The sequence below is a fragment of the Miniopterus schreibersii genome (genome assembly GCF_964146895.1).
Source record: "Miniopterus schreibersii genome assembly, chromosome: 16".
Taxonomy (NCBI): domain Eukaryota; kingdom Metazoa; phylum Chordata; class Mammalia; order Chiroptera; family Miniopteridae; genus Miniopterus; species Miniopterus schreibersii.
This window is the reverse complement of record NC_138116.1, coordinates 17,734,001-17,761,248: the sequence shown is the minus strand read 5'-3', so window position 1 is coordinate 17,761,248 and position 27,248 is coordinate 17,734,001. Positions and strand designations below refer to the sequence as shown.

The 27,248-nt window shown below is 45.7% G+C and overlaps 2 protein-coding genes and 1 pseudogene across 4 annotated transcripts; all 3 read left to right on the top strand.

The window, feature by feature from the left end:
- The first annotated feature begins 11,781 nt into the window (after positions 1–11,781).
- On the top strand, positions 11,782–18,429 carry LOC308569271 (nucleoside diphosphate kinase A 2). Of its 2 annotated transcripts, none has more exons than XM_081162952.1 (5): positions 11,782–11,944; positions 13,381–13,510; positions 15,951–16,052; positions 17,104–17,216; positions 18,121–18,429. In XM_081162952.1, exons 2-5 carry the CDS (start codon positions 13,385–13,387, stop codon positions 18,236–18,238), a joined length of 459 nt encoding a protein of 152 aa, XP_081019078.1. In that variant the 5' UTR covers positions 11,782–11,944; positions 13,381–13,384; the 3' UTR covers positions 18,239–18,429. The 2 variants fall into 2 exon arrangements, with proteins under 2 accessions (XP_081019078.1, XP_081019079.1); XM_081162953.1 differs by lacking the exon at positions 11,782–11,944 and adding an exon at positions 12,324–12,406.
- A 2,172-nt stretch (positions 18,430–20,601) lies between these two features.
- Positions 20,602–24,801, top strand: LOC308569270 (nucleoside diphosphate kinase B). The gene is made up of 5 exons (XM_081162951.1): positions 20,602–20,964; positions 21,324–21,453; positions 22,669–22,770; positions 23,527–23,639; positions 24,568–24,801. The coding sequence occupies exons 1-5, from the start codon at positions 20,639–20,641 to the stop codon at positions 24,683–24,685; spliced, it is 789 nt and encodes a 262-aa protein (XP_081019077.1). The 5' UTR covers positions 20,602–20,638; the 3' UTR covers positions 24,686–24,801.
- Positions 24,802–25,845: 1,044 nt separating this feature from the next.
- LOC308568788 (large ribosomal subunit protein eL38 pseudogene) lies at positions 25,846–26,834 on the top strand (annotated as a pseudogene). Its single transcript has 2 exons — positions 25,846–25,868; positions 26,619–26,834. The product of its transcript is annotated as a large ribosomal subunit protein eL38 pseudogene (transcript).
- The last annotated feature ends 414 nt before the right edge of the window (positions 26,835–27,248 follow it).

The following is a 27,248-nucleotide window of genomic DNA, read 5'->3' as shown; positions in this document are numbered from 1 at the left end:
CAGAACCCAAGGTGAGTAGAGGAAAAAAAAGTTTTTTTTATCCCCTACAACTGGAAAGAAGTATGCAAACAACAGTAATTTTTAGGTTGATAGTATTAATTTTTCTCATTCTTAAGCTTCCTTAAATACTGCTCTTGTAGTGTGTTTAGTAAAGAACAAAAGCATGAGTGAATTGTGGTAGAGGAAGACCCACTTCTACCAGAGGGGCCCTTTCTGAGAGGTCCTTTTGTCTGATTTATATTAAACTGTCCTAGGGAGATAGTGGACCAGGGGTGGCCCCAGACCTGGCTTCCAGAGGATTTGTTCAACCTGCTTTTTTATCCCTTCAGTATTTCCCCCTTTTTTTCTTTTTTTTTTTTTTTGAATCCTCAACTGAGGATATTTTTTCCATTGCTTTTCAGAGAGCATGGGGGAGTGGGGAGAGAAACATCGATGTGAGAGACACATCCATTGGCTGCCTCCCGCACGCACCCGACTAAGCTGGGGATCGAGCATGCAACTGAGGTAGGTGCCCTTGGCTGGAATCGAACCCGGGATCCTTCCGTCTGCGGGCCAACACTCTAATAACAACTGAGCCAAACCGGCTAGGGCATTTCCCCCTCTTTTCAATCTGCTTTTATTCCTTCAGTATTTTTCCATTTTTCATCTCCAGAGAAAGAATACTTCTTGGTCTTAATAACTCTGGTTTTAATTACAGAAAGTTCAGGGGGTCTTTCCAGACCTCTCTCAGCTGAGTAGCTCCTGGAAAATGACTAGATGCAAAACTAAGCATGGGGCTGAGGGAGAAAACATTCCAACCGTGAGGCATGCCAGTGAAAGGGCAGAGGCAGGGTCATCTGGCAGGAGATTAAACATTCCAAAGAACAAGAATCAGATTAAACTATAATTTGTGGATTTAGAGGTAGAAGGTTAAAGTCCAAGGTAAAGTGTATGGGCTGTGACTAGACTGGGAAAGAAAGAAAGATTACAGGGTAGGATACATTAATGAGAAGAAGGCAAAGAAATTTCCTGAAAGCTTAATGGTCAGTGGTGCACAGGCAGGCTAAATAGCTGTCTCAGACTGGTGAATAAGTAAAAATTAAACTTATTAAAAGGGGATAGGGATATCCAAAGGGAAGGGCTACATAGCACTGAGCCAAAGGGTATTGGGTCCATGATGGCAGCAAAAATATACTTGGGACAGTGAAACAAGAGCCAGCATAGAAGAGGCAACAGGAGAGCCCAAGATGGGCTGCTTTGGCTCACTGAGAAGTTGGGGAGAGAGAGGGGAGCCTTGGAGTCAGGTTCAGGGGGTAAGCCCAGGACCAGCTGCCCCTGCCCATTGCTCCCCTGCTTGCAAGTCTCCTGGGTTCCCCTCGGAGGGATGGAGATGGCACTTGCGTGCTCCCCTAGTGGGGAGTGTGCTCTGGGTCCCTTGTCCTGAGTGTATCTCTCTCTTTCTTGGAAGCAGGAATCTTTGGGGATGTCTCAGGGGAGTGTCTCAATAAAACAGTCATCAGCTTTCCAGGTGTGCTCTTTCAGGGTCGTGGTTGGTGCCAGAGCAGGGGGTCATTAGGCAATGTATTTGGTCCTGAGTCAGCCATGGGGCGCCACTTGTCTGGTTTCGCTGCTTATCTGGGCCTGAAGCTGAAATATAACTGAGGCCTAGATGCTATCTTTAGGGGGGAATGTTCAGGGGGTCTAAACCGCATGACCAGTGATAGCTAGGGGAGGACAGATTACCCTGGGACAAAGTTCTTGCTTTCCCAGTTTCACCGCTTGCTAGGCATCCCAGGTTTCCTGCCCTGGTGCGTTTCTGTACCCTAGTTTCTGTACCTGGGTTTCTGTACCTGGCCCATCTAACATTTCCTGCTCACAGAATGCCACCTGTTCCTCTGTATTTCCTAGCTCTCTTAGAGTTAAAAGGCCACTTGACTAGTTCTGGTCAATGGGCTGGAAGGAGCACTGATAGGTGTCACCTCCAGGCCAAACCAATTATTTACAAGCTGTGTGATCCTACAGCTCTCTCTGCCCTGTTGTGGTACACATAGGCTTTGTACTGAGATGGCAGAGCCACACATTGGGAAGAACTGGGCTCCTGGAATCGGGGGGTGGGAGTGGGGGGACTAACTGCAGGGATGCTGGCCCTGGAGCAGATTTTGGGTAAGTTTGGTTTTGTTCAGTGCAATGGACTAAATGTTTATATCCCCCCAAAATTCATATGTTGAAATGTTTTTTAATCACCTGAGGATATGCTTATTGATTTTAGAGAGAGGGGAAGGGGCAGAGAGAAACATTGATATGAGAAACATGGGCCAGTTGCCTCCCATACACACCCTGACCAGGAATTGAACCTAAAACCTAGGTGTGTGCCCTGACTGGGAATCAACCTGCAAACTTTCAATGTAGGGGACAAAGCTCCAACTCACCGAGCCACACTAGCCAGGACTCATATGTTGAAATCTTATCTCCCTGGGTGGGGCATAGGGGGAATAAGTGGTAATGGGGGGAAAATTAAAAAAGAAAGAAAATTTTAAAAAAAGAAAGAAATCTTAACTCCCCAGGTGATGGTATTAGGAAGTAGGGCTTTTGGGAAATGATTAGGCCACTAGGGTGGAGCTCTCATGAATGGGATTAGTGTTCTGCTTGAAAAAGACCTGGGAAATTCCAATAAGAAGACAGCTGCTATGAATGGGGAAGGAGATTCTCACCAGACACCAAATCTGTCAACACCATGACCTTCCCAGTCTCCAGAACTGTGAGAAATCAATGTTGTTGTTTATGTGGACAAAAAAGGGGTTCTAGCCCTGGCTGGGTGGCTCAGTTGGTTTGAGTGTCATCCTATACACCAAAAGGTGGTGGATTTGATTCCTGGTCGGAGCACATACCTAGGGTGCAGGTTCAATCACTAGTAGGGGCAGGTACTGGAGGCAACCCATCCATGTTTAATCACATTGATGTTTCTCCCTCCTTCCTTCCCTCCCTCCCTCCCTCCCTCCCTCCCTCCCTCCCTCCCTCCCTCCCTCCCTCCCTCCCTGCCTCCCTTTCTCCCCCTTCCTCTCTCTAAATATAACCTCTAGTGAGGATTTTTAAAAAGGGGGGTTTGCCCAGCCAGTGCGGCTCAGTTGGTTGAGTGTCCTCCCATGCACCAAGAGGTCGCCTGTTCGATTCCCAGTCAGGGTCAGGGCATACATTCAGCCCCAATTTCAATTTGGAGAGGCTGAAAGGAGGAAGGAGAAACTTGCTGAACCAGTCTAGTATCATAATCATCATCAGTAAAGACAAAAGATACCAGGCCCACGTCAAAAACTCTCAGCGGTCCTGGAGTCAAACCACATAAAAGCAAGAGGGAGATTAATGCTAAATCTCTGCTCTCAGTGTTGAGCCTCTTCAATCACATAATCCCCCCCCCCCCCCCAGGAGTGGGGAGTTTTAGCCTGAAAGACTAGACCAGGGTCAAGGCAAGTGGAGAGACTGTTACAGGCAAAGAGCCCATGTTTTTTGCTAAAGGCTTTATTATTATATCTAAGCTTAGAAAGTGGAAGCAAGAGGAGGCTTGTAAAAGAATGTAAAAATAAACGGGACTGAGGAGTTTAAGGAGAAAAGATCAATGGTATTAGTGTCATTGTTCATAGGCAAGAAGATGCAGGGCTGTCAAAGGAAGGCAACATAGACGAATAGGAAGAAAAAGAGATGAGTGATATGATTTGGGTTGGATTGTGACTTTTAGGGTCTCGTTGGGCCCAGGAAATCTATGATTTCTGGGACATACAGTCTATGGTGCATAGTATGGTAGTTAAGCACATAAACTCTAGAACAAGAGTCAGATGGATTCACAGCCAGGCTCTGCCCCTTACTAGCTTTGTAGCCTTGGTTAAGTTACTTAAGCTTTCTGTGTCTCAGTTTTCCTACCTGTAAAATAGGAATTAGAATAGTGTCTACCTCATATGATTGCTGCACCAGACTATGTGAGGAGTGTCTCAGGACTTCCTTCCCCAGTCAGCAAATAATGCAGGTTTCCCAAAAAACTCTCTCTCTCCTTCCCCGCCTTGGGGATTAGAGCCTCACTCAGAAGATTAAGGAGGTAGTTTCCACATGCATTGTCTAGAGCCAGAAGCAGATAGATGAGCTGTGTGTAGTTTTTGTGAAACAGGCAATTAGCTTCACCCAAAGATCCTGCTGTGTGATTTGTTGTTTGACTCTGGAGTCAAAGGTGAGAGAGTTCATACTTCATTCTTGATTATGGGCCATGACGATTCCTTGGGGGCTCATTCCCAATTACTGTTATGAATGCTCTCTCTTTGCCCTGCATCCCAAGATGCGTTTCTGTTTCTGACATGTGGGCATATTGCATTAGTTGCTCTGATTCCTTAAATCATTAATAACAGGACAGTCATGACCTGAATCAATTCTGTTCTTTGCACAGTATTAGAGCTAGTTATCTTGTGGGTCTCAAATTATAATTTCCTTGCACCCCACTGTGATTCCCTCAAGGAAATGAGACATGGGAATAAAGTTTTGTGCACAGTCAAGCAGCACACACGGAGTTTAGTGCTCAGGCTCTGGCACTGCAGGGATTGGTTTTAAATTCTGGTTCTAACTGTTCCAGGTGTCTGAACTTCGGCAAGTCACTCACCCTGAAGGAGCCTCAGTTTCCCCACCTAAAAATGTGGATCATAGTAGTATTTACCTCATTAAGTGGTTGTGCACATTAAACAAGTGACTATAAGTAAAGTACTTCAAAAAAAAATTTTTTTTAATTGATTTTAGAGAGAGAAGAAGGAAAGAGAGAAACACTGATTTGTGGTTCCACTTAGTTATGCATTCATTGGTTTCTTCTTGCATGTGACCTGACTGGGCTGGCTACTCCACCAGGGCTCAGTAAAGCACTTCTTGCAAACCAATCTTTCAATAAATGTTAGCTATTATTATTAATTTCTGTGTAACAAATGAGTGGTAATTATTGCTCCTTTTAAAATACTGTTTAGACAACCCATAGATCACGTTTATGCAGATAATTCCCACATCTCTCTACTTAGGCCTAGCATTTCTTCTGAACCCAAGATAAATATCTTCAATTGATTACTATGTACTTTCTCTCTTGTGTCACCCACCATTAGATTCAACATTACACGAAACTTGCCTTCCAGTTGACACCCTCTAGTCTCCCCTATTTCTGTTAATATCATTACTGTCACAGTTTCTTAGGTATAAAATTTGGTTACCCATAGCTATTAAAAAACCCAAAGAGCTGACATTTACTGTTTACTGTGTGTCAGACACTGTGTTAAATTTTTATTGGATTCCCTGGCCTGGTAGCTCAGTTGGTTAAAGCATTGTCCCGATATGCCAAGGCTGAGGTTGGATCCCCAGTCAGGGCACATACGAGAAGCAACCAATGAATGCATAAATAAGTGGAACAACAAATCAATGTTTCTCTCTCTCTCACCCTCCCTCTCACTCTCTCAATTATGAATAAAAATAAATTTTTTTATTGATTACTTCATATAATCCTCACAATAATCTTATAGTGACTTTTTTTTTTTTAAATCCTCACCTGAGGATATTTTTTCCATTGCTTTTCAGAGAGTGGAAGGGAGAGAGAGAAACATCTTAGATCTATTCGTTGCCTCCTGCAGGCACCCCAATCAGGGTCAGAGATCAAGCCTACAACTGAGGTATGGCACAGTACCTTGGCTGGTCGAATCCCAGTCCACAGGCCAATGCTCTAGCCACTGAGCCAAACCAGCTAGGGCAATATAGTGACAATTATTACTCCCATTTACCAAATATAGAAACTGTTGCTTAGTGATGCTGAGTAACTTGCCCAAAGTCGCATAACTAGTAAGTAGCTGAACCCCAAATAACCCCATCCTTTGAAAACAGTCATGCTCTTACCGTTGCTATGCTATAGTTCCTCTCTATCTCTTGTTCATTATATCCAATCAGCTCCCAAATCTTGTCAGTTCATCCTACGAATTCTATAATAAACATTCCTTTGACTACTTTAATCCAGAAGAGATGTTATCCTCATACCTTGATTATTGATGATGTCAACATCCTCCTAATGGGTCTCTGCTCCCAGCCTCTCCTTGTGCAATCTATCTACCCTCCAGAATATAACTTATTCTTTACTCTCTAAAACAAACCTCTCCCCCTGTACCAGTATAATCTTGAACAAACTGGGTCATCTCTTTTGGTCTGTTTGTAGCTCTGTAAAGTGAGGGAATTAGATAGCTTTGAGGCAAGAGACAAAGAAGTTAGGGGAAAATCCTGACACATGGAATGAGGAAGTGGGAGCTGACATCCTCCCACCAGAGCCTCCACCTCCCTGCATGATCAAAGAGAAAACAGTTAATGGAAGGAAACCTCTGCTTCGTGGAAGTCACAACAACAAGGTCCCCTCCCAACCAGAAGGCGGAGTCAGAATTTGGCACTACAAAGCTTGGAGACAACCGCTCTACTCTTGGAAACTCATAAAACCCCAAGGACTACCTGACCACACACACAACTCACTCTTGAGTTGGCCCTAGTTCGGTGCGGCACGTATTTTTCACAGCAGCGCCATGCCCTGTCCTCTTTCTCTACCTGAGTGAAACTTGCTTTATTCTCACTCCAGTTCTTCCTTGAAATCTTTCCTGGGTGAGTCAGAGACCTGGAGGTCCCCTCACGCTCAAATGTCCCAGACCCTGCAGGGGCAGGGGCAGGGGCAGGGGCAGGGGCAGGGGCAGGGGCAGGGGCAGGGGCAGGGGCAGGGGCAGGGCCAGAGCCCAGCTAGGAAGCAGTCGGGTAAATAGCTTCGGCAGTTTTTTTTTTTTGAGTTCTAGAATTTTAAAATGTTTCTCATGTCACTCACTGTCCTATCCCCCAAACTTTAGTGACTTTCCATTAACTACAGTCCAGGGTCTCAACTAGCATTCAAAGCTTGTCACTGATCTGGTGGTTTTATCCCCCAAAGGTCAAGTACTCTTTTAGGAGTGTCTAACCAGTTTCTCAGACATTTTTCTATTTTTCTCTGCTTGCTTTCCACCCTTTGCTCTTGGCTATTTTTCTGATCTCGTGATACCTACAGAGTTATCTATTTACCATCGTCTTTTTGTCTATCGAAATCCTATTCCTCTATAAAATCTTCCCCATACTCTATCCAGGCAGCCCAATGACCACTCTTCCTCTTTCTAAAATAGTTGATATCTTAGAGTACTTCACTGAACATTTCGTATTATTGGCTTGGGCCAGGTAGCTCAGTTGATTAGTGTTGTCCTGATACACCGAGGTTGGGGGTTCGATCCCCAGTCAGGGCACATCAACCAATGAATGCATAAAGTGAAACAACAAATTGATGTTTCTCGCTCTTTCCCTCCCCCTCTCTCTCTTAAAAAAAAAGGAATTTAAACATTACTCATTATTATTTTTGGGGATGAACACATTTGATTAGCAGTTTGCTTGCTTGTTTTAGCAAGGGATGGGTGGAAGGCCAGTGATCTGATGTTTGAGGGAATAAATGCCCATTCCTGGAGCTTTCAAGCAGAGGTGGTAACCCCTTCCTAGGATTTCTGGAGAGGAGATTGGTTTATATGCCCCTTAAGATTACTTCTGGCTTTAAATTCTTAATTTTTTAAAATTTAGTTTGCACAAACATTTACCTGTGGAAGCCTGGATGGCTGTGTGTAGGGTTGGGAAAGGAAGGTTAGGGTGGAGTCATATAATTAGGATGGCTTCCAGGAAGAGATGACATCTTCCTGTTTTCTATTGCCCATCCCCCTTCTCCAGCCTCTGCCTGGGCAAGATCTTCCTCACCTGAGAAGGCTTATATCAGCTGGTGTGGCTCAGTTGGTTGGGTGTTGTTCTGTGCATCAAAAGGTTTCGGGCTCCATCCCTAGTGTGCAAGAGGCAGCCATCACATGTTACACTCTCTCACATCGATGGTTCCCTAAAAATCAATAAAGCATTCTTAAATAAGTAAGTAAGTAAGTAAGTAAGTAAGTAAGGAAAGAAAGAAAGAAAGAAAGAAAGAAAGAAAGAAAGAAAGAAAGAAAGAAAGAAAGAACCTGGCTCTAGGACCTGGTCTTGTCGAGTCTATCAGTCAACAGGATTGAAATCATTAAGCTGTCAGGTTCCATCCCAGACCTACTGAATCAGAATCTGCATTTTTAACAAATCCCCATGTGATTCCTTTGTACATAGAGGTTTTATTTTACTTTAGTTTTTTTCTAATATGCCTTTATTGATTTCAGAGAGAGGAAGGGAGAAGGAGAGAGATAGAAACATCAATGATGAGTCATTGATTGGCTGCCTCCTGCACTCCCCCTACTAGGGATATAGCCCGAAACCCGGGCATGTTGCCCTGACCAGGAATCAAAACTCGATCTCCTTGATCATAGGTCGATGCTCAACTGCTGAGCTACACTGACCGGACTGTACATAGAGGTTTTAAAAACCACCAGTACAGTGGACCTCAACTAAAAAGGAGCTTTGTAAATAACTCTATTAAACTGATATTTAATGCATCCCCTACAAAAAAGAAAGAAAGAAAGAATACTGGGAGTCAGCAACTATTTTTTTCTTCTTTCATGCCCCATATTCTATCCATCAAGACCTATGGGCTCAGTATATGTATATGTATATGTATATGTATATGTATATGTATATGTATATGTATATGTATATGTATATGTATATGTATATGTATATACATGTGTATATATATGTATACACATATATATATAAAATATTAAATTGAGATATAATTGACATAGAGGCTGTGGGGTTCAGAAAGAGATGCGACACAGTGATATGCAAATTACTTTGAGCTAAAGGCAACTCTAGCTGCAGGCTCAAGAAACTTCTGCCTCTCCCTTAGGGGCCCTGCTCATAAAAAGCAATTATCAGAGATAATTTCTTTTGATCTGTCTATAGGGCAGGGCAAAGTTCAATTTCCTAAACCTTTTTTTTTTTTTTTTCACAGAATGCCTGAAAAATTCAATCTGCTTTACATGTTATAAAGTAGAATAGCAGGAAACTATAAATTAAAACAAACAAAAACACCCCGCCCCCCCTTACCAAAAAAGGCAATTAATTATGTTGTATTATCTTTAATTAAGTACACAGATTCTTCAAATTATGTCACTAGAACTCATTTCATCAACTGCTCTGTTTGGCCGCCAGTCTCTCTCTTCAGCAATGGTGAGGCGGATTCCCTTTCCAAGGGGAAAGGAAATCCATGGTTTCTTGCTTTTGCCAATAACAAATGTTGGAGAGCTGGGTGGCAAAGCTGTTGCCATTGGCATCTGTAGCATGAACTACATCTTATCATCCTGCAATGACCCTTTGAAGCTTCCAAGGTGCATTACCTCATCCATAGCTCAAGGATGCCTTATAAACCTCCAACCTCCTTTCTATCTCTGAACCTCTCCTGCTCGTGGGATCTCTGATTCTTTCATGTATGCAGGTTTCCCATACATAGGTATATATTAAATTTGGTTATTTCTCTTGCTAATCTGTCTCATGTCTATTTGATTATTAGACCAGACATAAGACTTTTCAGGGTAGAGGAGTCTTATGTTCCCCCATGGCTCAACCTTAAATATATATCCTATAACTAAGCACTTCTGTACTTCTCCTTTGTCACTACCTATTGCAGCTCATCACCATTTCCCACTTGAACTACTACTGGAGCCTCAACGAGTTTTTCTGATTCTGTTTATTTTTTTTTTAATTTTGAGATAATTATAGATTCATGAGAAGTTTCACACACACACACACACACACACAAAATGTAAAAGAAAGTCCCACGTGTTCTTCACACAGTGTCATCTATTAGTAGCATCTTGCATAATTATAGTATAATATCCAAACCAGAGAATTGACACTGGTATAATCCATGGAATTTATTCAGATATAATCAGTTTTACATAAACTTATGTGTGTGTGTGTGTAGTTCTATGCAATTTTGTCACGTGTGTAGATTGTGTAACTGCCGCCACAATCAAGATACAGAACAATTCTTTTATCACAAGACTCTCTTGTGCTACTCCTTTAGGAACACACCCATGCCCTTGCTCCCATTCCCTAACTCCTAGCAACCACTAATCTATTCTTCTTTTAAAAAAAATCTATTTATTTTCCCCATAATCTATTCATTTTTAAAAAAACTATGTTTTAATTTATTTCAGAGAGAGGGAGAGGGAGAGAGATAGAAACATCAATGAGAGAGAAACATCAATTCGCTGCCTCCTGCACTCCCCCTACTGGGGACACAGCCCAGAACCCAGGCATGTGCCCTGACCAGGAATTGAACCGGGGACCTGCTGGTGCACTGGATGACGCTCAACCAACTAAGCCACACCGGCAGGGCTATTCCCTTTTTTAAAAAAATAATTAAAAAAAATTAATTTTAGCCCTGGCCAGTGTGGCTCAGTGCACAGAAGGGCTGCCGGTTTGATTTCGGATCAGGGACATGCCCGGGTTGTGGGCTCCATCCGCAGTTGGGGGAGTGCAGGAGGCAGCTGACCCATGTTTCACTCTCACATTGATGTTTCTCTCTCCCTCTCCCTTCCTCTCCTTCTCAAAATCAATGAAAAATCTTTTAAAAAGAAAAACATTTGATTCTAGAGATAGAGGAAGGGAAAAGGAGAGAAACATCGACAGGCTGCTTTCCATACCCACCTGCGATGGAACCTGCAACCTGGGCATGTGCCCTGACCCGGAATCGAACGGCAGCCCTTTGGAGAAAGGGAGGAAGCTCCAACCAACCGAGCCACACAGGCCAGGGCTTGAAGAGCAACAGTTTTTAAAATTCACTAAGATCCAACTGATCAACCTTTTCCTTTAATGGGTTGTCCTTTTGGTGGTAAGTCTAAAGCGTCTTTCCCTAGCCCTTGGCCCTGAAGAATTTTTTATCTTATTTTTTCTAAATTTTCGATAGTTTTACACTTGACATTTAAATCTACGATCCATTTTGAGTGAGTTTTTGTTTAAGGTGGGAGGTTTAGGCAGACGTTTGTTTTTCTTCCCCCCATAGATGTCCAATTGTTCAGCCATTTTTTGAAAAGACTCCTGATTCCACTTTGCATCTCACCCCCCCCCCCCATTCCTCCTATAGCAGTAAGATTTACCAAAAAAAAAAGTGTGCCGGATGATGCCATGCCCTGTTCAAAATACTCCAGGGGCTTCCCGCAGAGCACCCCCTAGCCCCCCTCCAGCTGCATTCGCCACCCCGCATGCCTCCTACAACAGCGCTCAGAGAACCACCGAACTTGCTCCCTCACTTCATGCACATTTATTCTACTGTCACCTCTCCTGAGAGAGATTTCCTCAACCAGCCTTTTAAAATAGTTTACTCCTTTCATCTCTCCTCTTTCCCCCCTTTATTTTTTTTTTTAACAGCAGTTACATAATGCCATATACATTTGTTTATTGTTTGCCCCCATTCCCAACCCCAACAGAAGTACCAAGAGAGTTTACTGCTATAGGCCCCAGGCTCTAGAACAGTGCCTGGCACACACTAGGTCCTCAATAAAGAATTTATTGTTTGACAGCCCGCAAAGAAGGAGTAAACGTCAAGCAAGGCGTCTACCTCAGAGTCGGACACGCGTTTTGACTTCACGCAAAGTAGGAGCGCCACCTTCCGGGAAGCCGATTTGCTCCAGAACGAAGGAAGTGAGTCACAGAATCTTAAAAAAAAAAAAAAGAGAGAGAAGAAAAGAAAAAAAGATGGCGGCAGAGTGCCGGAAGAGCAGGAAAAAGCAGCGCCGGAAGTCAAAGATCGGGGAAGTTGCTCCCTAGAATGACGTCCGACTCACCAGAAGAAGCGTGGGCAAGCGGTGTTCTGCAAAAGGGGCTCTTTCCGGTAGCCAACTTGAGCAGAAAAGTTCCGCGCGTGCGAGTACCGGGAACCACGTGGGGCCGGGGCGTGTTTCCGGTGCGGGCGACAGGAGGCGGAGTTGGAGCTCAAGCAGCTGGAGGGGTGAGAAGGGTTCGGGGTCCTGAGAGGAAAGGGAGGTCCATGGTGTTGGGGAGCGGGGAGGTGAAGGGGGTCGTAGGAGTTCTGCGAGGTGGCGAGGGGGGCCGGGTGGGAAGGAAGGGCGGGGGAGCGGCTGTCGGCAGGTGCAAACCTGTCCGCGCGCGTCCCACGCCACGTGGACTCGCCTTTGTCTTTGGCTCGTGGCTGCCTTTCCCTGCAGGCTGCGAGCACTGCGGGCTGTGCCTCGCTTGCCCCTGTCGGGTGCAGTCCCGGGCCCGGAGCTGGCGCTCAGTGTGTGATTGCGGAATGAATGAAAAGTGTGTCCGGGTGGGCGGGGAGGGACATATATTAGGGACCGTTTCTGACTCTTGAGCCACATTTTGTCCTGGCGAATCCTTGCTTGTCTCGAGCTTCTATCAGGAGTTCTCTGCCCGTCATTGGACTTTGTCTCTTTTTCTTGGAGGGGCAAGGTGGCTATCATTTAAGACTTTTTTTTTTTTTTTTTTTTTTGCATTTATTTAGTTCTACGCCCTGTGGCTAGGTACCAGGGACAGACCACTGGGGAAGACAGACACACAAACATAAAATTCAAATGTATTGTTAAGGTGCTGTAATAGGAGGTTAACTAAAGTACAGGAAGATAGAGCCAGGAGGCGGTGCTGTCACCCACATTAGGGATTGCCTTTCAAGGGGAAGGTCCCCCTTTCTCATCTTGTGTGGAGGCAGAGTAGATCTTGAGCTGTCTCCTCTGTAAAAGGAAGGATCTGGAATAAATGCTTTCTAGGCTTCCTTCCAGCAGATGCCGCGTATCAGATATTACTAATGGTTCTAGTTCTCCCACAATCCAACGTTTATTGGTTAGTCAGAGTATTCATTACATCTTGTGATGTAGCATAAATTGCATAGGGTTGGGAAATCTGGATTTTGGCACTCATTCAGGTGCCCTAGATCTGTTTCCTTATTTGTAAAATGAAGGGGATTGTAATGAAATAGTCTCTAAAACTCCTTCCAGTTCTAATACCATGATAGTCAGTGGTCAAACAGTATTTCGTACTGCCTTGTACCAGATGTCACTTTCACGTTATCAGTGCAGTTTCCTCGTTGGGATGATTGAGAGAGATAGTGTCTTTTTTTTTTTTTTTTAATCCCCTACCTTACTTCTGCCACAGTGTTGGGTACACAGTAGATGCTTCATATAAGCGTATTCAATTAAATGGGATAGAAGTTATAGCTCCTGCTTTTGGACTTCCCCACTCTGGAATATTAGTTCATACATGAGAGGACGGAGGAGGAACTGGGTTTTTACTAGAGGGACTTGAAGTTGACATGACAGATTTAAACCAGATTTATGGGGTAATCCGCCTGAGAAGGATAATGACATAGGCAGGATATTTACTGCCATTTCACTGTTCAGTGCTGTTCCACCTGTCTATCTGCAGGACCATGGCCAACAGTGAGCGCACCTTCATTGCCATCAAGCCTGATGGGGTCCAGCGTCAGCTTGTGGGAGAGATCATCAAGCGTTTTGAGCAAAAGGGATTCCGCCTTGTTGCTATGAAATTCATGCTGGTAAGTGGACTTCATTCTTCCTACTTCTATTCTTTTGTAGGATAGGGAAACATTTTAGATTAGTTTCTATTTCTCCCCTCCCCTTCTTCATAGACTTCCTCATGTAAGGTAAACACAAATGCCCTGAAACCTGGAAACTCTTCAATGACCTAGCATCATGGCTGAGCCTTTTTTTTTTTTAAATCCTCACCTGAGTATATTTTTTAGTTGCTTTTCAGTGAGAGTGGAAGGGAGGGAGAGAGAAACATTGATGTGAGAAGACACATTGATTGGTTGCCTCTCGCATGAGCTGCGAGCAGGGCTGGGGATTGAGCCTGCAACTGAAGTACATGCCCTTGGCCAGAATTGAACGAGGGACCCTTCAGTCCACAGGCCAGCACTCTAACCACTGAGTAAAACTGGCTAGAGCTGAATCTTGAAACAAACCAAGTTATTTGGGATTTTAGAAAATAGCCTCTCTTTTCCCTTAGCAATGCAGAGTTCCATATTTACTGCAGGACTATGATTACTGACTCAAAGCTCTGGGCATGTTTTAGCTCTGCTCTTGAGCTTCCCGAGCAGATTGTGTCAGAGATTTCTTTCTTCCCTTTAAGGGAGGTTGTTTTCGTCAAGGAAACCTTTCTATCATAATTTACCACTCATTTAGTTTCTAGCATAGATGAGGCACCACTGGGGTGTGTGGGGGAAAAGTGTGGTTATGCCCTTGGGGAGGCCCACCTGAAACAGTAGAGAGAAAATGCTCTTGCAAGACACCTGCAAAGCAGTATTTCAAGAAATGCACAGGATTGGTTGTCCAAGAATCCTCCTTCAAACCAACCTGGGAAAGGAGAATTCACATTCTCAAAGAAAATATTAGGGGACAATCTTTTTCTCTATTAAAAGATTCAACTTTGGACTCTCTTAGTACATCTTAAATTTAATTTGATTTGCAATTTAGTTCCTTTGTGATGTTTAGAAAAATTGCTTTAATATTAAAGGGAGCAGACTGATGTTAATGCTGAGGGGAGAGCACGATGGATTGATTAGAGCCAAGTGTTGGACTAGCAATGCTTTCCAGAGAGTTTGCATATTATGTTAAGTTTGAAGGTAAAGTGAAGTCAAAGTATTGTTGATCGGACATTTACCATGTGCTGGGCACATGTGTTTACTCACATAGCCCTCATGACAACCCTGAGAGGTACTTATTCCATTCCTGTGGTTGTTAGTGATGAGGAACCCGAGACTTGGAGGTTAAGTCACATGCCTGAAAGCACTGTCAGTGATGCAGCTGGGATTTTAACTCGGGTCTCTCTGACCCCTAGGTGCATACAGTTTCTCCTTTCCACTGTTTCCTAACAAGGATATGGGCTTGGTGAAGAGTGGGAGGAGGGGTAGCTGCCATGAGCCTGCAGGGTTATTTGAATCTGATATGGAGGAGATGAGGAAAACGTGAGGCTCCCCCCACCCCCCAAAAAGTCTGTGATCTGTTTTGCAGACTAAAGATAATAAGAAGCAATGAATAGAATAAAAGAGTGTTTTGGTAAGGGAAGGTCAAGCCAGTGTGTGTGAGAAAACTACCACAAGCCTTCAATTTAGATAGGGATGGCGAGGGTGACTTGCTAACATGGAATGAACACATGACTGTAATTTTACTTTGGCAAGTGACCATCTCAACAGGGACTGAACATTAGGATGTTCTGGATGTGCTTTTCAGCAACAGATCTCCACATTTGTGTGCATCACTGAAGGGTGCAGTATACCTCGTGAAGGGCAGTACTATGAAACAAAACTAGGGGAACTTGTTAGCCCCTTAACTAGTATATATGAAGCGGCAGAGAGAGAACACAGTTGAGCCAAGTTGGAACTGCTAAGCAGATGATTTGCACTTTAGCTAAATTGATTTGTTCCCACATATCAGCCTTGTAATGAGAGATTCTAACTCCTTCTTCAACAAAATTATTTATTGCTAGATGTTGTGAACTTTTGGGTGGTTTGCAAATACCGGTGAGAATTGCATGATCATCACCGAGGACCTTTAGCCTCTGAGTTGATGTGAAGTATCCCTGAGAAATGGCCTGGTTCATTTCTCCTCTCATCAAATGGCAAGACTACCTCCCTCACTTTCCTCTAACATTTTAGTTGAGGCTTGCTCTGGGAATGGAAATTCATTGCATTGTTAGATTTCTTGTCTGAAATGAAATGGCTGAATATGATATGAATCCAATATTCTGTAGTTTTATTTTGATTAATCAAGGCCAATAGGGGGAAAATTGGTACAAAGCTGAAGAAGCACTTTTAGTCCTGGTCACTGCTCCCCTCTGGTAGTGTTGAGAATGAATTGGGTTAGAACAGAATTAGTGAGCTGAGAGTTCATGCTTTAAACTGCAGGATGGGTAAGTGGGAAATAACCACTGGTTCTTAGTTTTGGGGGCCAGTTCTCATTCTCTGCCTTGTGGAATAGGCTTCTGAAGACCTTCTCAAGGAACACTACATCGACCTGAAGGACCGTCCATTCTTTACCGGCCTGGTGAAATACATGCACTCAGGGCCAGTGGTTGCCATGGTGAGTGCGCATGTGTGGGGTGTTGATGTGAATGACTCAGTTGAGAGTGAGTGTTACGATTCTTGCTTCTGATGCCGGGTCCTCATTGATGCAGAGGAAACTGGGGCTGAGAGGACTGGACTGTTAAGATATGAGTCAGCTCACTGATCCACGAAAGACAAGATACATCTGCTTGCTGAACTGAAGACTCATAGCTGGGCGAGATCAGGAGGGCTCTGCCTGATTATAAACTTCTGGAGGGCAGGACTTATTACAGAAATTCTTCTTCAAATATGTATTGGTAGTCATCATTCTGCCAGGGTCTTTCCTAGACACTGGGGATGCAGTCATGACTGAGACAAAGTAGGTGTCTGTTTTCATAGCTTTGCTTGCCTACACAGCTTGAAAGGGAGGATGGGCAGATAATGAAACTACACCTCTCTATCTATCATCTATCTATCTATCTATCTATCTATCTATCTATCTATCTATCTATCTATCTATCATCTATCTATCTATCTATCTATCTATCTATCTATCTATCATCTATCTATCATCTATCTATCTATCATCTATCTATCTATCTATCATCTATCTATCTATCTATCTATCTATCTATCTATCTATCTATCTATCTATCTATCTATCTATCATCTATCTATCATCTATCTATCTATCTATCATCTATCTATCTATCATCATCTATCTATCTATCTATCTATCTATCTATCTATCTATCTATCTATCTATCATCTATCTATCTCTCTATCTCTCTATCTATCTATCTATCATCTATCATCTGTCATCTATCTATCAATCTATCATCTATCCATCTATCATCTACCTACCTACCTATCATCTATCTATCTACCTATCATCTATCTACCAAACTGTGTCTATCTAGCTATCATCTATCATCTCCATCAATCATCTATCTAGGTATCTATTTGCTCAATGAATGAATGTCATATTAAGGGGGCTTTTCACTTGTCTTTTTTTTGAATTAATAGTTTTCAGATTTTTTGCTGAGATTGGTTTTCTTCCTTGACCATATCTTCTTTTGTCCTTGGAGGTCTGGGAGGGACTGAATGTTGTGAAGACAGGCCGAGTGATGCTTGGGGAGACCAACCCAGCAGACTCCAAACCCGGGACCATCCGAGGGGACTTTTGTATCCAAGTTGGCAGGTAGGAGTTGGTGCTTTTTACGCTTTTCCAAAATCTGAGTTGCCCTAAGAATTTGGGTTCTTGTGGCTAGGGATGGACATAGTACCTTACGCAGATCAATTTCAGATCAGTTCATTGTTTTTCTCTTAAGTTGGTGTTTGGCTTTGTAGGCTTTCTACCTTTGGTTGTCAACATCACTGTGTTTGTGCCCCTGATGAGAGGGGAAAACCTGGTACACTTTGCTGGCCAAAGTCCTTCCTAAGGCTCTTGCTGCTAGCATCAGAGTTTTTAGGAAGGCGGGATATGGAGAGGGCATTCTTTTTTTTAAAAAAAAAAAATATCTGTATTGATTTCAGAGAGGGAGAGAGAGAGAAACATCAATGATGAGAGAGTCATTGATCAGCTGCCTCCTTCACGCCCCCCACTGGGGATCAAGCCCACAACCCTGGCATATGCCCTGACCGGGAATCAAAGCGTGATTTCCTGGATCCTAGATCAATGCTCAACTGCTGAGCCACACCCGGCTGGACAGGGAGGGCATTCTTCATCCTTCATTAATGGTAGTTGTGGGGTTTTTTTAAATCCTCACCCGGGGATATTTTTTTCCATTGCTTTTCAGAGAGTGAAAGGGAAAGAGAGAGAGAGAAACATCCATGTGAGAGAGACATCGATTGGTTGCTTCCTGCACTTGCCCCATTCGGGCCCGGGGATCGAGCCTGGAACCAAGGTACATGTCCTTGGCTGGAATCAAACCCGGAACCCTTCAGCTAGGGTGGTGTTTTTCTTTGAACATGAACTAATGATACAGAGCTTTGGCTTTTTCTGCTGCTGTGGCCTGTAGGCTTTCTGGCAATGGGAGTGGGGGGCTTCTGGACAGTTTAACCCTTGTGGTGTTGGTAATGTGGCCATTTCTTTCCCCATCCAGGAACATTATCCATGGCAGTGATTCCGTGGAGAGTGCAGAGAAGGAGATTGGCCTGTGGTTTCGGCCTGAGGAACTGGTAGATTACAAGAGCTGTGCTCAGAACTGGATCTACGAGTGATGTGAAAGCAGCCGACAGTGCCTTTCCCACTCCATTTCCTGACCCTCCCACGGCAGGGGACCAGACTGTAGCTGATCTACTTGTTTCTGAGAACTTCCTTATAGTCTGGAGGGATACTCTTGGAGCTGTGAGTGTTCCCTGTACAGTATTATGTGCTAGCATCAGATTAAAATATTCCACCCCAACTAGTATTTGTCAAGTTGGCTACTTTGTGTTGCTGTATTGCTTTGCATTCTTTTTTTCTTTCCATGGACTCTGGCTAACCTGAGCTAACAGAGTATAAATACTACATAAATTATTTATATTGGCCTGAGAGATCACACATACACACACACAATCTTTGCCTGTCCCTTTCCCCCCCTGCATCCCATCCACCTTTGTCACTGAGCCAGTCAACGGGCATCTGCAGAGGATCTGCTAGGTTGTGTGGGGGAGGAAGAAACTTTCCTCTGCCCTCAAAGTTCTTTTGCCTGCTCTAATAATCAAATAGACATGTGCCCCGAAAAAAAAAAAAAAAAGGCATGTGACAGTTTAACAAGAGAAAATAACCAAATATAATTACACATGTATGGGAACCCCACATACATGATAGAGTCAGAGATCCCACATGCATAAGAGTTTCAAAGACAGAAGGGAAAATGGGTATATATGACATTCTGAGTTAGAGATAAGGTGAGGCATCTTGGGGCTTCAAAGGTCACTGCAGGGAGAACACATGTTCAGGAATTAGTTTGCCCTGCCAACAGGTAGGTCAAATGAGGTCAAATCTGAAAATGTCTTATTATGGGCAAGGCCCTTAATTCAGTTCTAGGTAGTTAAGGCAGAGGCAGAAATTTCTCTTGAGCCTGCAGCTAAAGTTGCCTTTAGCTCAAAACAGTTCACATACCACAGAGGCACATCTTGGGGTAACTCATTCTGAACCCCCTATAGTTGCCAAGACTGTCCTGGGGGCAAAGGATTCATTGGAAATGAAAGGTATCCTTTCTGCTCTTTGAGAAGCTGTCAGGGACTCAGTGAATGGGGGAGTGGGAGAAGTAAGTACACCAAAACAGACGAGCTACGTGGATAGTGGGCCTGGGTCCCTGGGAGGGCCTCAAAAGAAGCAGAAGAACTCTTGTAAATAGCTCTGATTTGTTAGGACGTTGATTTGGTTGCTTTAACAGAGACAAGATGGAATTTACTTACCTTTTATTGCTGGAGATCTAATGTACAGTGCTGTGACTGTAGTTAATAGTACTGTATACTGTACTGTTTAGTTGAAATTTGCTAAAACCAAACCAAAGCAAACACACACACAAAAAGACCAAAAAAAAATTTGTTAAGAGGGTAGATCTTACATGTTTGCACTGGACACCAAAAAAAAAAAGTAACTATAAGTAATGGTTATATTTGGTGGTGATCATTTCACAGTATATACAGGGCTGGGCAAAAGTGGGTTTACAGTTGTGAGCATGAAACAATGTTTATAATAATTATTGTAATAATCATAACCTGCATGTCTTTTTCCATATGAACAAGTGTAAACCTACTTTTCCCCACCCCTGTATGTTTATCAGAACATCTAATCGTATATCTTAAATACATACAAATTTTACTTGTCAAATATGCCTCAATAAAGCTGAAAAAAGAGTAGAGGTAGGGCTGGTGATAGTGCTAAGGCTACCATCCTGGAGATTGTCCAGGGACTCAGTTCCAGCAAGAAAATGAGAGGTGAAAGGCAGAGGTGGTTACTGAGCCATAAGGAGGTATCAGTAGTGACCAGACCAGCGGCAAACAGCTCACCTAAGAGTACAGATTATAAGTACAGTGCCAAGACCACTGGGGTGATTGACACCGTTCCCGTCCTCAGCTCACCGCCCTGAGGACAGACACGGGGGTGGGGGGTGGGGGACTCTGACCGAGGGGCTCGCTGACTCCCCCAGGGAAGCTGGGCACCAACCACCAAAGGGTGGGGAGAGAATGTGGGGATTGTCTGCAAATGTGACAGGCCTGATTTCTGTGAGTCTAGAATCTTGTCAAGGGTGTGTCTCAGATAGCCCGACCCCACTATCAGGCTGGGCAGGGGCAGGGAGCGTCATCTCCTGGGGCTGGGAAGGTGGGGGCGGGGCGCACTGTGGAAAGCAGGGGGTACCTTGCTAAGGGATTGGAATGCCCCCTTCCAGGCAGGGGGGCAGCCAAGCAGGATGGAGCGTCAGGGGGGTGTCGGAGCAGGGCGCCCTGCGGGGGAGGTTAGGGGAAGGACCCCCGGGAGGCTGCCAGTGCGGGCGAGGCAGGCGGAGGGCTCGAACCAGGGCTCCAGCAACGGGCAGGGAGGGGAAAACGGGGTCTCACCGCCGGGAAGGCTCGGGACTGGGGGTGCATGAGAGGGAGGAAAGAAAGCTCAGTTCTGGGTGAAAGCAGATGGTGTTGATCGGGGCGGGAACTCAAGACCAGGAGCAGGTTTGCGTGTGCGTGGGGGAGAGGGAGCTGGATTTGGACGTGCCTCCTTCCACTCGTGGGACTTCTAGGTGGAGAAGAAACCACTTCCTGCCCCGAGCCCTCACTCGCGAACCCGGGGCGTGGGCAGAGGCCTCGGGCGCCGCCCGGCTCGCGGGTTGGACGGCGGCGCCCTCGGGGTGTGGCCGCCGCGCGCCCCTCCTCCGCGCTGACTCCCGCTCCGGTGGTCGCCGCCGGTCTCCGCTCCGCCTCCGCAGCGCAGCAGCCGCCGTCCGCCCTCCCGCTTCTCCGTAAGGCGACGGGGGCGCTTTCCCCTTCCCGTCCCCCGGCCCCCTCACCCGCTGGCGTCGCGCAGGGCGGCTCCCCGCCTCGGGCGCCCCTTGTCCCCTGCGCCGGCTGCGAGCGGGGCCCGCAGGCTCTGCGCCCCGGGACCCCGGCCCTGCCCTTCCGCGGGGACGGAGGGGCAGCGGGCCGGCGGGGCGGAGGCGGCCACGTGTCGCGCAGCTGCTGCGGCGGCGGGGCTGGTGCGCCCGCGGAGGGTGGGGTGGCGGGGCGGGCGCACCCACGTGGGCTCCGGGGCGGCCACAGGGTCCCGGCGCCGCCGGTGTCGGCGTGGCCTCCGGGCCCTGACCCGCCCGCTCGCCCGCAGGACCATGGCCAACACGGAGCGCACCTTCATCGCCATCAAGCCGGACGGCGTGCAGCGAGGCCTGGTGGGCGACATCATCAAGCGCTTCGAGCAGAAGGGGTTCCGCCTCGTGGCCATGAAGTTCCTTCGGGTGCGCGCCCCCCTCCCCTTCTCCCTCAGCAGCTCGGCCGCGGGGGGGTTTGCGCCCCGGCGGGGTCTGGTCTGCGCCTCGTCTCAACGCAGCCGGGTTTCTCCCCACTTTTGCTGCTTCCACCCCCGAGGGAATCCCTGTGCCCTCGGGCCCGCCGCGCCCGCCCCGAGGCCCGGGAGCGCTGACGCCCTTGGGAAGGTTAAGCGGAGGTAACGTGACTCCTGCCCCGACCGGCTTCCTCGCCGGGGCTGCCGGGGACAGTCACCTGCCGGGCGGTCGCAGGGGGGCAGCAGAGAGCGGAGAAAGCGGGCGTCCCGGGTCCCGGCCCCGGCCCCTGGCGCACGTGGGTCCACCCGAGCCCAGATGGGAGGCTTGGGACCCTCTTGTTTTCGCTGGCAGCTGAGATGATTGAGGTTTTAGGTGGGCTGTCCCCTCCTCGGCCCTTTCTCCGCAGGCTCCCTTTGGCGTAGGGCAGTGACGGTGTTTTCCACGTTAAACTTAGGGCGCACAGAGCTGGCCCTAAGGGATAAGTATTTAAGTACTGACGTTTTAACCAAGCCCATCAGTGAAGAGGAGAATGCTCCCCGTTAACATCTACGATGTTTCAGCGGGCATTGTGAAGGGCCGGCGGAGTCTGCTAGGACCTTCCATCTGGCGTATTTCTTTCAATTGCATCCAACACTTACCTCCCTAGATCTAGAGCCTCAAACCATCTACTTAAGGATTGTGGCATCCACAAGGTCATTGACATTATGAGGGTGTTGTCATGAGCAGAACAATCTTTTGGTATAAAATAGGGTCAGTTTCATGGTTTGGATGGGATTTTTGAATTTAATATAATTTACTATATTGATTTCAGAGAGAGGAAAGGAGAAGGGGAGAGAGAGAAACATCAATGATCAGAGAGTCATTGATCGGCTGCCTCCTGCACACCCCCGACTGGAGCTCGAGCCCCCAACCTGGGCATGTGCCCTGACCGGGAATCAAACCCTGATCGCCTGGATCCTAGGTAGATGGCTTAACTGCTGAGCCACACCTGGCCGGGTGATTTTTTTTTTTTTTTTAAATAGACACACCTTATGAATGTGGGCTGAAATACTAAATTGGACTTTTAAAGAAGCTACCATATTAATGGGAGGTTCTTAGAAGGGGATGGAGCCATATTTGGGCCTTTTGCTGTTTAGTTGCCAACTGGTGCCTTCTCTTCAATGGCAGGCCTCTGAGGACCTCCTGAAGCAGCACTACATTGACCTGAAAGACCGCCCCTTCTACCCTGGGCTGGTGAAGTACATGAACTCGGGGCCTGTGGTGGCCATGGTAAGTGCTTGGGGGGAGGAAGGGAAACCAAGGAAAATAAGGGCTGACAGTAACCGGCCTTGGTCAGTGACTGTGTCATTTTCTTTAGACGTCTTCCCCAGCTACTCCCCCAGCTAATTCCTTGTTTTACAGATGGAGCCTGCTGGAGTTTAGTTAACAGAGCAACTAGGAGCTTGGGAGGAGAAAGGAAGGGGAATCAGAGCTTAGAGAACATTCTGTGTAACCCCAAGCTAGAAACAAAGCAATCTATTTCTTCCTGTGGCATTAATGTCCAATTGGGAGTGAAGAGACTAGAAGTAGAGGGTACAATAGGGAGCCACTGAAATTGTTGAGAAGAGAGATCTATTTCCTCCTGTTCTGTGAGGATGACCTTTTCTTCTTTGCTTCTCCCTGGAATACTCTTTCCCCTTTCTTGTCAGTTTTCGCCATCCCTTGCTCTAAGTGTTCTGGGACGCGCTTCCCGCCAATCCTGTTCCAGTTCCGTCACTTTTCGCTCCCCTCTCATCACCATCTCGGTGTTTGTGCTGCATGAGGATTCTTCAGCAGTCTTCCTCTCAGCTAGACTGGGAAGTTGCCCAGTTGGGTAGACTTTGTCCCTGTATCCCAGATGGAGTATTTTATCTAGGCCCCCTACTGTCTCCTGGGGTTAGCTGATACTCAGGTCACTGATTGGTCTGATTGATGTGTGCTGTTCGGGGCAGGGGTAAATGTTTGTTCTGAATGGCAGACCTGATGCAAGTCCTTTCCCCTCACAAGGTCTGGGAGGGGCTGAATGTGGTGAAGACGGGGAGAATGATGCTTGGGGAGACCAATCCAGCAGATTCTAAGCCAGGCACCATTCGCGGAGACTTTTGCATTCAAGTTGGCAGGTAAGTCCCGAGGGCCACTTATGAAACATTATTTGGCATATCCCAATTTGAGAAGAATTTGAAGTTCTAAATTAGGTGGTAATTATCATTGGATGGAAGCGTTTTTAAATAGCTACTTCCCTAGGCTACTTCAAATTTTAACCAAGACATTGCACAAGGGAGCTGCATGTGACAGTTGAAGGTGCAGAGTATCAGGAGAGGACAGGTTCTAGCCTTGGTTTTCCTGTTTGTGGCACTATGACCATGGGTCTGCCACTTAACCTTTTGGGCCCCTCACCTATACAAAATCTGTACAAAAACATTAGTTATGAGATTCCAGTGGAATAAAGGGATTGCCAATAAGCATGAATATCTTGGTTGGGCTTTGCAAATTAGTGTTAAGAAAATGTGGCAGAAAAATGCCCTTGATAATGAATATATCACAGCCAGTTCAGGTTTTGGTCTGGGTTCGTTTGACTGTTCCTGTATTTTTCAAAATTAGAGGAGGAATGTTTTGTGGCACAGCATTCCTGGGGTATGAGCACTTTTTAATTTTTTTTAATTTATTGATTTTAGAAAGGAGAGAGAAACTTCAGTTTGTTGTCCCACTTATTTATGCACTCATTGGTTGTTTCTTGGATGTGCCCCGACTGGGGATCCAGCCCGCAGCCTTGGCGCATCGGAATCTGCTCCAACCAACTTAGCTACCCGGCCAGGGCACTAGCAACTATTTCAAAGGGGGAAAACTTGGAAGCATACTAAAGTTGAACCAAGGAGTGTTTTGGATGAAGTACTTTTATAGTTGCTTTTAAGCGGAAATACTTTGGGGTAGTTTCCTGCTTTAAGTGGAAATCTGGCTGAAAAGGTCTGCAGTGGTTGTCCTTTGCTTTATCCATTAAACAGCCTTTTGCACTTCGAAATGTGGTAACTAGTATTTGTTCTCTCTTAGGAACATCATTCATGGCAGTGATTCAGTCAAAAGTGCTGAGAGAGAAATCGGCCTATGGTTTAAGCCTGAAGAACTGGTTGACTACAAGCCTTGTGCTTTTGACTGGATCTATGAATAAGAGGTGGACAAGCATCAGTCGGTTCCCTTTGGCTCCATAGTTCATTCCATTAACTTGGAAGCAATAGGATCCATCTTTTCTAACGCGTATTTACCAATAAAGCCTTTGGAAACTGGGTGCAGCCTCCTGTGCTTACTTGGTACTAAGCTGGAAGAAGTGACTTAGTTTTCTGGTTAGAAAAGCATTATCCAGAACTAATTAATCCTGCTTATTAGGGAAGAACGATCCTTCTCAGCACCTCGATGTACTTCAAGACTCTAGGTGGGCAGTAGTGAGGCTGAAGAGGGCCACGTGTGGCACTGGTAGTGTTAAATCTAAGGAAACCAATAAGGAAGTAATGAACATAATAAATGTGCCAACCCCTTTAGCTGATGTAGGTACTTTGGGGTAGTTTCCTGCTTTAAGTGTAGCTGATGTATTTCTGTATAAAAAATTTGTTTAAACTTGGAACGTATGGTCATCCAGACGTATATTTTTGTTGACTGCAAATTGGGCAAGTTATGTATGAGGAAATGGAAGCCTACAGACATCTGTAAAATGAGGGCATCATGGCAATGCAGTTGTCCTCGTGCCTCGCCCCCTGCTGGTACACAGTATTCTGTGCAACCCTACCGCTTTCTCTCTTCCCTGGTGTAAAATATTTATCATTCCTGTTTCCTGGGCGAGAGCAGTGAATGGTTACAAAATACATCATCTCTGTTTTCAATGTTAATTTTCCTGGATTAGCAGTTGTTAAAATGCCAAATGGCACTGATCACCCAGAGTCTGGCATAAAAATTGGGAGGTTATAGAAATATGTGGGTCTATGAATACCTGTTTTCTCTTAGGAAACTGGTGAAAAGTTAAATGCCACTTCCATATGAAAGACTCAGCGTTACACCTTTTGTCCTTTGGTTTTTGTTTTTTTCAGTGTTACACTTTAAAGAAAAATATATCTTTATTGATTTCAGAGAGAGGGAAAGGGAGAGAGAAACATCAATGATGAGAGAGTCAATGACTGGCTGCCTCCTGCACGCCCCCTACCCAGGTTCGAGCCTGAACCCAGGCATGTGCCCTGACTGGGAATCAAACTGACCTGGTTCATGGGTTGATGCTCAACTGCTGAGCCACATTGGCTGGGCTCAGTGTTACACTTTTAATGCATACTGCTACATACGACAATGACAAAATCACTGACTGCTTGGTATAAAAAATGTCAAGATTCTTGTTTCAAGTCAGTTAAGGTTAGCCCTGACCAGTGTGGCTCAGTTGGCAGGGCACTGTCCAGTGCACTGAAGGGTTGCTGGTCTGATTCCAGGTCAGGGCACATTCCCCAGTTGCAGGCTCGATCCCTGGTAGGTGGTATATGCAGGAGGCAGCAGATATAGATGTTTCTTTTTCCCTCTCCTTTCCTCTCTCTAAAAAAAAAAAAAATAAATTATATATATATAATCTCAAAGCTCATGGGATAGTAAATGAGAGCCAACTTATTAGGGAATTCCAACTTATGAGGGCAACTGTTGAGACCATTTAAGGTAGGAAATGGGCAGAAACTGGGTTCTACATCTGTTTTTCTTGGAATGCATTACATTTTTCTAAAGTGGGATGAAATTAACCCCGGAAGAGACCCAGTCCATCTCATTACTGTCTTACATCCATGAAATTCTCTACAAACTGCTTTTGCAGAAGTTGAATAATTTTCTAAAGAGTTGGTCATTAGTAGAGGAGAGGTCTTTCCATTCCCTCTTAATGTAAACAGCACCAGCTGGCTGGGACAATTTATTTACTTCCTTTGGACTTTGCTTAAGAGGTTAACAGAGCTTGAAAAAAAAAGTTTCCTAGCAAGCAAGCCAACCCCGAAACACCATGTTCCAGCTACGGTTATTTAAATACCCCTTGGCCTCTTGGATGGTACCCAGTGAAGGGGGGAATAATCCGAGGTGCTGCCACGCAGTCTCTGCGCCTCGCTGCAAAATGAGGAAGTCAAGAACTTCCTGCTCACAGCCAGGCGAAAGGATGCCTCATCTGTCAGTATCAAGAAAAATAAAGATAACGAGAAGTTTAAAGTCCGAGGCAGCAGACAGCTTTCTATCTTGGTCATCACAAAGAGAAGGCAGAGAAACTGAAGCCGTCCCTACCTCCAGGTTTGGCAGTGAAGGAGCTGAAATGAACCAGACACCACCCTGATCTGTATTAAAATGTTAAAACTTAAAAAAAAAATTAAAACAAAAAACCAGCACTGGCAGGCTTGGCTCAGTCGGTCGGAACGCCGCTCCCTACACCTACAGGTCCCCGCTCGATTCCTGTATTGGGGCAGTGCCCAGGTTGTGGGTGTGATCCCGGGTGTCCAATCCCGAGTTGGGGTGTGTACAGGGGGCAACTGATCAAGTGATCGTCTCCCCCCCTTCTCTCTCTTAAATAAAAAACATTCTCAGACGAGGATTTAAAACACAACAAACAAACAAAAGTAAATCCCCCAAGAGGCTCGCACTCACCGCTGCCCCGCTGCGGCCGACAGCCCAGCTCAGCCGCGGCCTCGCCGCCCCCTCCCGCCCTGGTCCCAGGTCCCAGGTCCCCGGTCCAC